Source organism: Portunus trituberculatus, chromosome 31 (assembly GCF_017591435.1).
Source record: "Portunus trituberculatus isolate SZX2019 chromosome 31, ASM1759143v1, whole genome shotgun sequence".
Classification (NCBI taxonomy): Eukaryota; Metazoa; Arthropoda; class Malacostraca; order Decapoda; family Portunidae; genus Portunus; species Portunus trituberculatus.
The window spans coordinates 19678863-19691362 of NC_059285.1; the positions used below are offsets into that span (position 1 = coordinate 19678863).

Here is a 12500-nt window from a genome sequence, read left to right on the forward strand (position 1 = left end):
TTCTTCTTCTTCTTCTTCTTCTTCTTACTTCAGTTATCCCTATAAGATTCATATTTTCTGTGTCTCCTCTCATGACATATCTGACATAGGAAATGATTGGTGTGTCATTGCAGAGTTCTGCGCTTCGGTTCACTCATTTCTTTTATTTATAAGTGTCGTGTTAGTCTGAAATACTAATGAATTACAGATGTTATGACGATTCGGTAACTTTTCTACTATTCATTGTTTTATGCCTCTCCTGGTGCTTTTTCTGTTAATCACGTTTTTTTTTTCTTTTACTGGACAGCCTTGTTGACATATAATGATGTGAATGAAACAAGATAAATTAAAACGAATGAATGAATGAGTGTATAAATTTATGGGTAAACGAAATGTGTAGGTAAAATTTTTAGATTTACACATTTTCTCTCTCTCTCTCTCTCTCTCTCTCTCTCTCTCTCTCTCTCTCTCTCTCTCTCTCTCTCAAGCGTCATAGTGTTAGGGACGCAAGGGAAGGAAGCTGCATGTATTATTTATTGTCTTGGCGGCTGTCATCCTCAGCTGCCTTCCTCAACTCCCGCCTTGTGCCTGCAGCTGCTCGGATGTGGAGTGACCTTGTGGTGATGGTAGTAGTAGCGAACACCATCACCGCCATCACTGCCATGTGCAAAAATACAACACAAGAATACTGTGGGGAAAGGAGGAATAAGGAAGGATTAGGTTAGTATTGATCAAGGAGTCGAAGAAAGGGGAGTGTTGAGTAGCAGGGAGGATGTAGAGGTAGCCATGCTTGCAACTAGAAGAAAGAAAGGTGTAAAAACTATGAATAGATTTTGCAGTTTCTCAACAGTATTATGTTTGAAGGTGACTGAGGAACGAAAAGAAATGTCCTGGAGTGGTTAGCGATGAAGGGCAAATGTACCAAAGAGCAGCGAATGAGTTAACAGTTTCCTAAATAAGCCACGTCTTCAGTTCTTATAATCTCCGCCTGATCAATAAAGAGCGGGCCAAGAGTGGCGATGTCCTGCTCTTTACTGTCCTTTAGTGTCTGGGAGAAACCCGTGACGAGTTCAATGAAGACGTCTCACACACAGCAGCAGCAGCAGCAGCAGCCTTCAGTCCTCAGTGCTTCATCCTTTGACAACTGTGATTTTTCTTTAGTTTGATCGCTGTTTGTGCAGTTTAGAGCATACTTTTCAAAGAGTGATTGAGGAATTAAGATTTTTTAGTGCCTGTAGTTTAACTTCCGTAAAGTTTAAAGTCAGGTAGCGTTTCAATAAACAGGTGTCTTCTTCACTATACCACTACAGGGTACTTTGAAGTGAATGGCCAAATCTTCTAGTGATTTTCATATTGTCAGTTAGTTAATTACATAGAAACCGATGGCTTGCTTTTTTATCGCGGCAGAAAGACAAGCAGACGTGATAGTTATTCCTGTTTCTCGGTTTTCGCATAAGATGATGAAGTTTGAAACTTACCGGGTCAAATGATGACTGGTGTTGGCAATTGATGACTCACAGAGTTAACAGGATGGTGCAGCAGTAATGATTGGGATTACAGGGGGTGTTTCTGATGGCATTTCCGTACTGAGTGCATGATTTGTGTGCATGTTTCGACACCTAAATATCTCTGGTAAGTATCACAGTCTAAACAGTTAGTACCTATCTATAATACACTTCAGATATCTTTATTTCTTACCTTAATCTAATTATTTAGTACGTAATGATAATGCATTACGGGTAAGATATCTTTATTTCTCATCATAATCTAAGTAGTTATTTATTACATAATTATAGAATATTAGCAATCAAGCAGCGACGAGAAACTCTTAGGTAACACGTCTGGCAGTTGTTTAGGTCACAGGTCACTCACTGAGCTGAGGGCCTGTGTCCGCTGCCAAGAATCCAAGAAGTTAATCCCTCCATCTGTCCTGTGTGTCGCTTCCTCAGACCTGTCCTAATGTGTCAGCTCTACGAATACAAGGAAAACTGCAATGCTAGCCATGTTACCACTGTCAGTACCCGCTTCATTAATGCTTAACGTGTGGAATTTTGGCGAAAAATGAGTCTAATGGATGTAGGAAGGGAGCAGGCGTCAGTACTGTGTTGCCTTGGAGGATGAGGCAGGATAGAGCTATACGCAGCGTGTGGTGATGTGGTTGGCAGTGGTGGTGCGGACCCGTCACCTTCTAACCTTCACTCTCCGCCTCGTTATTATTAATTTCCTGTTTATGCTCCTTGTGTGTGTGTGTGTGTGTGTGTGTGTGTGTGTGTGTGTGTGTGTGTGTGTGCGCACTCGGGGAGGGAGATGCATGATAAAGACAAGGCATTACACACACACACACACACACACACACACACACACACACACACACACACACACACACACACATCATGACAATGTGCCGTGCGAAGCCATGTAGTAGAAAGACAAACAGACGAAACAAACTCTGATTAACAAGAAAATAACCACATGTCACTCAAGTGAAAGATTGTTGAGTTAATGGAGAACAAATAACTGAAAGATAGATATCAAATACAGGTAAGAGAGAAACTAGTATACATATTTCAGTCACTCTCAAATTGGTAACGATAATAAAGTACTGGGGACGAAATTGTTAAGTTAGAATCAAACTGTCAATTAAGATAAAGGTTAAATTTAGTTACGCTTTTTATGTAAGAGGGAAAAACTGGTGAAGGGCAACATAAAGAGCAAACAAAAAAGCCCACTTAGATGCCAGTTCCCTTGCAGGTTCGAGAGAATTAGCCAAAGGAAAGGGATAAATGTCTCGAAATCTCCCTCTTAAATGATGTCAAGTCATAGGAAGATGGAAATACAGAAGCGGGAAGGGAGTTTTAGAGTTTATCAAATAAAGGTATGAATGACTGAGAGTACTAGTTAAGTCTTGCTTTAGAGAGGTGGACTGAATAGGTGTGAGAGGAAGAAGAAAGCCTTGTGCATGCAGTGAGGCCGTAGAAGGATGGGAGGCATGCAGTCAACAAGATCAGAAGACTAGTTGGTATGAAAGTAGTGGTAGAAGATAAACAGATGCAACATTGCGGCGGTGAGAAAGAGGATGAAGACTGTCTGTCAGAGGAGAGGAATTGTTAAGACGAAAAACTTTTGATTCCACCCTATCTAATAAAATTGTTTGAGTGGAACCTCCCCGCCATGCATGCGAAGAGTACTTCATAATGGGTGGATAAGGCCCTAGTACGGAGCAGTTTCAATGGGGTTTGAGAAAAACTGTCGGAGACGCTTCAGAACCTCATAGAAACTGTTTTAGCAAGAGATAAGATGTGAAGTTTCTAGTTTAGATTATATGTAAAAGACACACCAAGGATATTCAGTGTAGAGGAGGAAGAGAGTTGTCTGGAAGACTGTGTCGAGTAGATAGATGGAGGAATTTAATTAAAATATTGAACAATTCTGTACTAAGTTAGCTCTGCTCTAATCAGAAAGCTTAGAGAGATCAAAATGCAGGCGTACTGGAGCGTTCCTGGGTAACCTGGTTTTCTGAAGGGTTAGTCGTCTCTGAAAAGATAAGAAGTGTAGGGTGGTATATCAGCGTAGGAGTGGATAGAGCAAGAAGTTTGGTTTATAGAAGATCACTAATGAATAATATGGAGAGAGTGGGTGACAGGACAAAAAACCTGAGGAACACCACTGTTAACTGACTTAGGTTTAGGAAAACAATGGCCGTCTATCACAGCAGCAATAGAACAGTCGGAGGGAAAACTTGAAATGAAGTTGTAGAGAGAAGGATAGAAACCGTAGGAGGGTAGTTTGAAGATCAAAGCTTTGTGCCAGACTCTATCAAAAGCTTTTGATATGTCTAAGGAATAGAAAACTTTTCACAAAATCTCTAAAAAAAGATGACCAAGACTCAGTAAGGAAGGCCAGATCATCAGTGGAGTGATCTTGACGGGAGCCACACTGGTGATTAGATGGAAAATTGTGAAGTGACAGTTGTTTGAGAATCTTTCTTTTGAGGATAGATTCAAGAACTTTAGACAAGCTGGTAGTTTGAGGTATGAGAACAATCACCTTTTTTAGGAACAGGCTGAATGTAGGCAAACTTTCAGCAAGAAGGAAACGTAGAAGACGATACACAGAATTGAAAGAGTTTGGCCACGCAAGGTGCTAACAAAAAGGCACAGTTTTTGAGAACAATAGAAGGGACTCCATCAACTCAATAAGCTTTCCAAGGATTTAAGCCGGCGAGGCATGGAAAACATTATTGCGAAGAATTTTAATCGAAGGCATGAAATAGTCAGAGGGAGGAGGAGAGGGAGGGTTAAGCTCAGAATCATTCACGGTAGATTTATTAGCAAAGGTTTAAAAAGAAGAGTTCAGCTTTAGAGACAGATGAGAAGGCAGTGGTATCATCATCATGTGAAATAAAGGAGGGAAACATGAAGAAGTAAAGTTATTGGATATGTTCTTGGCCAGATGTCAGAAGTCTCGAGGGGAGTTGGATTTTGAAAGATATTTACACTTTTTACTAAAAAAGGAGTATTTAGCAAATTGTATAAATTAGGCTAAATTAGGCTAAGTTATATTAAGGTGTAAGTAAGGTTAGACTGGGAATTAAAGTAACGGTTTGAACTAGATGTGGCAAGGTCAGGTTGGTTTAGATTGAGTTTTGATAGGTTGGGTTATGGGTTAGAGATTGAGAAAAGAAGGATGTGAAGTGGGTATGCATTGTGATCAGCGGGTACTCATGTGTGTTGCGTGTTGCAGGTGCTGGCGAGGAAGGAGGCGTACCTGGCGGTGTACTGCATGGTGGGGCTGGTGCAGGGAATGTTTTTCTCCTACACTGTGTCTGTCATCTCCACGCTAGAGAAGCGATTTAAACTGACCAGCAAGCAGACAGGTGTGTGTATGTGTGTGTGTGTGTGTGTGTGTGTGTGTGTGAGAGAGAGAGAGAGAGAGAGAGAGAGAGAGAGAGAGAGAGAGAGAGAGAGAGAGAGAGAGAGAGAGAGAGAGAGAGAGAGAGAGAGAGAGAGAGAGAAAAGAACAGTAAGAAAATATAGATTTCATGAATAACCTAACGAATAAGTTACAGAGAAAACTGTAGTAAAACTTAAACTGGAAGGTAAAGTTGCAACATTTACCCATTTTCTTTTACTCTGCAATGAAAACCTTATAAGATGAAGAAAAAAAGAAGAAAAAACACACACATAAGACACCTGTCCTCACCTGTGCACCCTGACCTATGCAACCCACAGGCACCATCCTCTGCGGCAATGACATCTCGCAGGTGATCTTAGCAATGGTTCTCGGCTACTACGGGAACTATGGCCACCGTCCCCGCTGGGTAGGTGTCGGGGTCTTCTGTACCGCCATCAGCTGCTTCCTCGCCGCGCTGCCCCACCTGCTGTACGGCCCCGGACAGGACGCCCTCGACCTGGTGGCGGCAATGAACGCTCACAGGGATAACACGCTGGAGAACTCCACTATCAGGGTGAAAAGTGAGTTGGCATTTGTGTGTAATTCATCACGGTTGCCTGCTGTGTGTGTGTGTGTGTGTTAGTGTTAGTGTTAGTGTGTGTGTGTGTGTGTGTGTGTGTGTGTGTGTGTGTGTGTGTGTGTGTGTGTGTGTGTGTGTGTGTGTGTAAGTTAGTAAAGTAAGTAAAGTAAAGTTTATTGCCAGCATATACATATATAAACATAACTAACAAAATAGAAAATTATTGGCATGATCCGTCGAGCCGGGGCTCCCTGACGGAATAATTTATAAAAAGAAAAAAAAAATCAGCAATGCTGGGTATAGTTAAATATTACTTGTATCTTTATCTTCATACACTTAACCTACATATACATGTCTAAATATATAAACTAATTATTAGGCACATGCCTGCATACATGTATACATCAGTACACAAACCCATGCACCCACATACATCAGTACACAAACTCATGAACGCACATATACACATAAATCAGTACACAAACCTATGCACCCACATACACACATACATCATTACATAAACTCATGAACCCACATACACACATACATCAGTACATAAACCCATGCATCCACATACACACATACATCAGTACATCAGTACATAAACTCATGAACCAACATACACACATACATCAGTACATAAACTCATGAACCCACATACACACATACATCAGTACATAAACCCATGAACCCACATACACATACATCAGTGCATAAACTATATATTAATAGCCCTATCCATAAGGACTTTGTAATGCAAGTAAATGTTTTTTTTTTTCTTTTTAAAATTATCTGGACTATCTGAAATTATTTTTATATCTACTGGCAAGTTGTTCCATAGTTGTGGGCCATAATAGAAGATGGTGTGTTTGAAAAGAATTGTGTGGTACTGTGGGCATATTACATTGACATCTTATCTGGTGCCGTATCTTGGTTCCGATAATTTGAAGATTGGGGTTCCCTGTCTGTTTACAAGATTTTTAAAGATGAATAAAAGGAGAAAACATTTGTGTATAGAACAAAAATTAAGAAGCTTGTGCTCTGCGAAAATGTTAGCAGTGGAATCAAATTTTCCCAAGTTGAAAATACATCTTAAAATTTTGTTTTGGACTATTTTTACCTTGATGATGAAAGAAGGCCAGGTACATGCCCATAGTGAGACACAGTATACAAAGTGAGGATAACAAAGACTAGAGTGTAATAGATACTGAGAAGAGCCTCGACAGTGAAGTTGTTGCGAATCTTATACAATATGCCACATATCCTGGATAATTTGAAATAAACATCATTAATATGATACCTCCAATTGAAGTTTTTGTCTATATGAACACCTAAGAACTTCGTATGAGTTATATTTTTGACAACATTTCCCTCCAGCAACAATGGGGGCATTTGATGGTCTAAAGAGCGATTCTGAAAAAGAATGTAATTAGTTTTGGAAGTATTAATTGTTAAATGATTTGCTTTTGCCCATTGATTGATTTTTTCTAATTCGGTTTGTAAATTCCTGTGCAAGTTAAGTAAATCCTTATCAGCTAATAAAAGACTAGTATCATCAGCATGTATAGTGTATTTTAATTTTGTTCTTGCATTAGTTATATCATTTATGTAAATCAGAAATAGTATTGGTCCTAAGATTGATCCTTGTGGTACACCTTTTGTTATAATATCTGAAGTGGAGTAATGGTCATTGCAGAATATACAGACTGAGTTCTATTTCTAAGATAGTTCTTGAAAAGTTGCAAAGGTACACCTCTAATACCTTTATGCTTTAGTTTATCAAGTAATATGGTATGATTTAACGAGTCAAAGGCTTTTGACAAGTCAATAAATATACCAACTACGTGATGTTTCATCTATAAGTAATTGTAGACAACGTTGCTAAATTGTATAACTGCAGATTCTGTAGAATGTTTAGCTCTAAAACCGTGTTCATATTTCGAAAGCAAGTTATTTTTCTCCAAATAATTTATCACACGTGATGCTATGATTTTTTCAAATATTTTACTAAAAGCAGGTAATATTGAAATCGGTCTATAATTATTAATATCGGTTTTACTGCCAGATTTGTGTATTGGGATGATTTTAGCTATTTTCAGTTTTTCAGGAAAAATGCCGGTGTTCAGTGAAATATTAATAATGTGAGTTAGTGGTATTGATAATGGGGACGATACATACTTTTGGGGAGATATCGTCATGTGTGTGTGTGTGTGTGTGTGTGTGTGTGTGTGTGTGTGTGTGTGTGTGTGTGTGTGTGTAATTCACCTCCTCACCCGGTCGTCTGCTGGTCGCCCAGCCAGTCTTCCCCATTACGGAGCGAGCTCAGAGCTCATAGACCGATCTTCGGGTAGGACTGAGACCACAACACGCTCCACATACCGGGAAAGCGAGGCCACAACCCCTCGAGTTACATCCCGTACCTATTTACTGCTAGGTGAACAGGGGCTACACATTATGAGGCTTTCCCATTTGCCTTGCCGCTTCCCGGGACTCGAACCCGGGCCCTCTCGGTTGTGAGTCCAGCTTGTCAACCACTACATGCACTACGCGGTGTGTGTGTGTGTGTGTGTGTGTGTGTGTGTGTGTGTGTGTGTGTGTGTGTGTGTGGTCCATCCCGTGTCATGGTCCCTTTTTTTATGGAATTGCGTTTCAGAGGTTGTGTGTGTGTGTGTGTGTGTGTGTGTGTGTGTGTGTGTGTGTGTGTGCGCACCTGTGTGCGTGTGTGTGTGCGTGTTGAGAGGTTTAGTGTTGAGTGTGTGTGTATGTGGTAGGGATAGTGTGAGAATGGAGATGGTTGTGTGTGTTTTGAGATTAAGAGTGTGTGTGTGTGTGTGTGTGTGTGTGTGTGTGTGTGTGTGTGTGTGTGTGTGTGTGTGTGTGTGTGTGTGTGTGCGAGCATTATAACTGAAGAAAAAATGTTTCTCTTCCTCATCAAATCCGTTTCTTCCCACCACAACATACATCACACACACACACACACACACACACACACACACACACACACACACACACACACACACATAAAAGCCCAAATGTCTCCTCTTCCACGCAGAGATGGAGGTGTGTCACAGTTACTCGGGGGAAGCCTGCGAGGAGGGGGAGGACGGCCTACTGCAGAGTGGGAGCTCAGAATACATAGGGCCTATCATCCTCTTCTTCGTGTCGCAGTTCTTCGTGGGCATCTCCATCAGCCTCTTCTACAGCATCGGCCTCACCTACCTGGACGACAATGTCAACAAGAAGACCTACCCGCTGTATTACTGTTAGTGTTCTGGTTTGGTTGCGTTGTATCGTTGAGTTAGTGTTGGTGGTGGTGGTGATGGTAGTGGTGGTTGTGAGGTGGTAGTAGTAGTAGTAGTAGTAGTAGTAGTAGTAGTAGTAGTAGTAGTAGTAGTAGTTGCTGTTGTTGATGTTGTTGATATTCTTCATCATTTTTGTCCTTGTTCTTGCTCTTGTTCTTTTTGTTCTTCTATTTCCTATATTTCTTCTTCAATCTATTCCTCCTATTCCTCTTTATCCACTTCCTCTTTCACCACCACCACCAACATCAAATAGGGATTTTATTGCGGAATATGATTTACCAACCTATACAATTTTCATTTGCGAACGAGAGAACAGAGTCGGTGGAGGGAGGAGTCATCTGATACGTTCGTCACCTCCACGTCCACTCAAAACATATAACTTAAAATGAATAAAAGAAAGAAAAGCAAAGGAAAAACAGAGAAGAGTCAAATCCTTCATCCAAAACACTCACTCATTTACTCTGTCATTCTCCCCCACAGCCATGAGTCTGCTGCTGAGGATCCTTGGCCCCGTGCTGGGTTACCTGGTAGGGGGACGCTGCCTCTCTATGTGGATTGACCCCACACAGAGCCCCAACCTGAACCTCCGTGACCCGCGCTGGCTGGGGGCGTGGTGGTTGGGTGAGTACGTGAGGCGGACGAAGGGTTGGAAGAGTGAGAGACTGAGTATAGGGAAAGAGTGGGGCAGTATGATAAGGAGAATTGAAAGGAGAGAATACAGGGAAGAGGTGGATGGAGAAAGGTGAAGAAGATGGAATAGGATGTTGGAACAGGAAGATACCGAAGGATAAAGAGGGAGATAAATCAAGGGAAGAGAAGGAAGACAGGATAGGAGGGTATGATGGGTGAAAGGGAATAAAAGCAAGAGAAGAGATGGAAGATAGTAGTTTAGAAAGATAGAATAAGAATGTAAGTAAGGGTGAAGGAAGAGAAAGAAAGTGAAGAGATGGAAGATAGGAAAGGAGAATTAAATTTGTTGAAAGTGAAAAGTGTAAATAGAGAAATTAAAGAAAGATGATAGATAATGTAAGAAAATAGGAATATCGAGAATGTTGAAAAAAAAAAAAGAATAAAAACCACGTTATTTCTGCCTTGTTCTTTTATCTTCTCTCTTAGTTGCTCTTGACCAGAGAGAGAGAGAGAGAGAGAGAGAGAGAGAGAGAGAAACAACACTATATAATCTGTCCATAGTAAAACCAAAATGTACTGAGCCATAAGGTGAGTAAGAGAGTAACAGTTCTTCATTTAACGAAGAACTGTTACTCTGTTTTCTTTGAAGTAATGAGTGATATATGGCAGCGTCGTAGGGATTATCGGCCTCACCTTATGGCTCAGTACATTTTGGTTTTGCTATAGTCTAAAGTGGCTCCTGAGTTCAACACACATTGTAGGGTATTGATGATATAGTTGATTTTATGTGAATAATACTTGTTTTCTGTTGCTCAACGCACTTATCACAAGGATAGCTTACTGTTCTCCTCAACATCTGACAGCCTCGCATTCCTCCGACACACCATTCAGATCGAGATCCAGGAGCCACTTTAGAGTAGACAGACTATAGCCAGCCTTCCATATATGCAGGATTTGTGTTCCTGGGGTGCGCCTTGACATGTGTGGGTTCCCTATTGTTCCTGTTCCCGCGCCGCCTGCCGGGAACGCTCACGAGGGAGGCGAAGAGGGTGGCGCGCTTGGCAGAGAAGGAGAAAGCTCAGGAGGCGGCTGCTGCTGAAAGAGGCGAGGAAAGAAAAGGAGAAACAAGAGGTCTGGAGTATTTCGCCTCACTAGCCAAAGTCAAGAAGCAGGAGGAGGAGAAACCGACTCTAAGCAGTGAGTGAATGTGTGTGTGTGTGTGTGTGTGTGTGTGTGTGTGTGTGTGTGTGTGTGTGTGTGTGTGTGTGTGTGTGTGTGTGTGTGTGTGTGTGTGTGTGTGTGTGTCCTGCCTCTTATCTTTTCCCTCTCTTTCTACCTATCTCTCCTATTGTTTGAATAGAGAGAATCGTATGACTGTGATAACACCAGTGATCAAGTTCTTAGTGTCGAGTGAATATGAAAGTCAAAAGAATAGAGAGTGATTTATGGATGGTGACGGCTAAGGAAATACAATTTTATAAAGGGACTGCCAGACTGCCGCTGCCACTGATAATTATTTGCAGGTTTTTTATATTTTCTACGTTTGTACTTGTGCATCATCTTTTTTTTTCCTTTCTAGTATTACCTCTTTTATACCAGTTTATCATATTGTATTTTTCTGTCTGAACATCTCGACTTTGCCTGCTGTTTTCTTTATGACTTTTTTTTTTATGCCTTGATGGCTTCTTACAGCTTTCCTTTTGATTGTATGTTGTGTATTTACCTTTCTTTATATTTTTTGTCTAGTATCACTTTTTTTGTCAGTCTGTCATATTTTCCTATCTTTACGTCTCCACTCTATCTGTTGCTTATATTTATGTCTTTTCTTATACTTTGATGGTAGAATTTCTATTTTGATCGTATGTTTTTACGATTCCTTCCCTGCCTCCCCAGACCTGCGTGTCGCCCTGGGCCGTCTCTTCAGGAACAAGCTGTGGCTGGGGAACCTCTTCAACACAGTGGTGGTGGTGTTCGCCTACTCCGGCTACTGGAATTTCAAACCCAAGTACCTGGAAAACCAATTCAGGAGGAGCGCAGCAGAGGCCACCTATTACACGGGTGAGAGAGAGAGAGAGAGAGAGAGAGAGAGAGAGAGAGAGAGAGAGAGAGTATCGGGATTGGTTATATCTTCAGTGCCTTCTACTTTTCCCCGTCCTTCGTCTCATTCTACTCCTCCTTTTTCTTCTTATGTACTATTCTGTACTATTATGTCTCTCCCACTAGTAGTCAGTGTAGAATGGCTGCCTAAACAGCCTGTAACTATCTTAAGATCTGCTGCTGTTTGCTCTTCCTAAATATTTCTTTGAATTTAAACTTTTTCGATACCTTCTCCATGTTCCCTTTAACTCCTACAATTCCTCCTCTTCCTCTTCGTCCTCCTCTTCCTCTTCACGTTCTCCTCTTCCAACTCCTGCTCAAACTCCGGTCCTATCTCCCTTTCCCCCCGTGCAGGTGTGGTGAGTTTGGCCTCCGTGTTGATGGGCACCGTGATGGGTGGCGTCATCATGCGGTGGGTGCGGCCGCGTCCTCATTTCGTAGCGGCCTACAATGTGTTCATCACCCTGTTCGTGAGTGCAGGATTCCTGGGGCTCATGTTCCTCGGCTGTCCTAAACTGGACGTTGTGGGCCCCATGGAGGGGTGAGCATCACTGTTATTACTATAACTGCTGCTACTGTTACTACTACTGCTTCTATTGCTGATACTTTTACTGCTACTCCTGCTACTACTACTACTACTACTACTACTACTACTACTACTACTACTACTACTACTACTACTACTACTACTACTACTACTATTGTTACTATTTACACTGCTGCTGCTCCTGCTGCTGCTGCTGCTGTTACTACCACTACTACTACTACTGCTGGTACTTTTGCTACTATTACTACTACTACTATTACTTCTACTATTATTACTACTACTGCTATTACTACTACTACTAGTACTACTACTGCTATTCATGCTATTACTACTGGTATTATTTCTACTGCTACTGCTGCTGCTGCTGCTACTACTACTACCACTACTACTACTACTACTACTACTACTACTACTACTACTACTACTATTACTACTACTTCTACTATAGTTTGTTCACGAGCGTTAGAGACAC

The 12500-nt window shown here is 41.4% G+C and overlaps 1 protein-coding gene across 3 annotated transcripts in view; it reads left to right on the top strand.

The window, feature by feature from the left end:
- LOC123511274 (solute carrier organic anion transporter family member 74D-like) overlaps positions 1-12500 on the top strand; it is a 32079-nt gene that overhangs the window by 11233 nt on the left and 8346 nt on the right. For all 3 annotated transcript variants that reach the window (XM_045267021.1, XM_045267022.1, XM_045267024.1), the window contains exons 3-9: positions 4723-4855; positions 5211-5453; positions 8505-8714; positions 9235-9375; positions 10336-10581; positions 11278-11442; positions 11836-12022. In XM_045267021.1, coding sequence (XP_045122956.1) covers positions 4723-4855; positions 5211-5453; positions 8505-8714; positions 9235-9375; positions 10336-10581; positions 11278-11442; positions 11836-12022 — 1325 coding nt within the window. The remainder of the gene's footprint in view (positions 1-4722; positions 4856-5210; positions 5454-8504; positions 8715-9234; positions 9376-10335; positions 10582-11277; positions 11443-11835; positions 12023-12500) is intronic.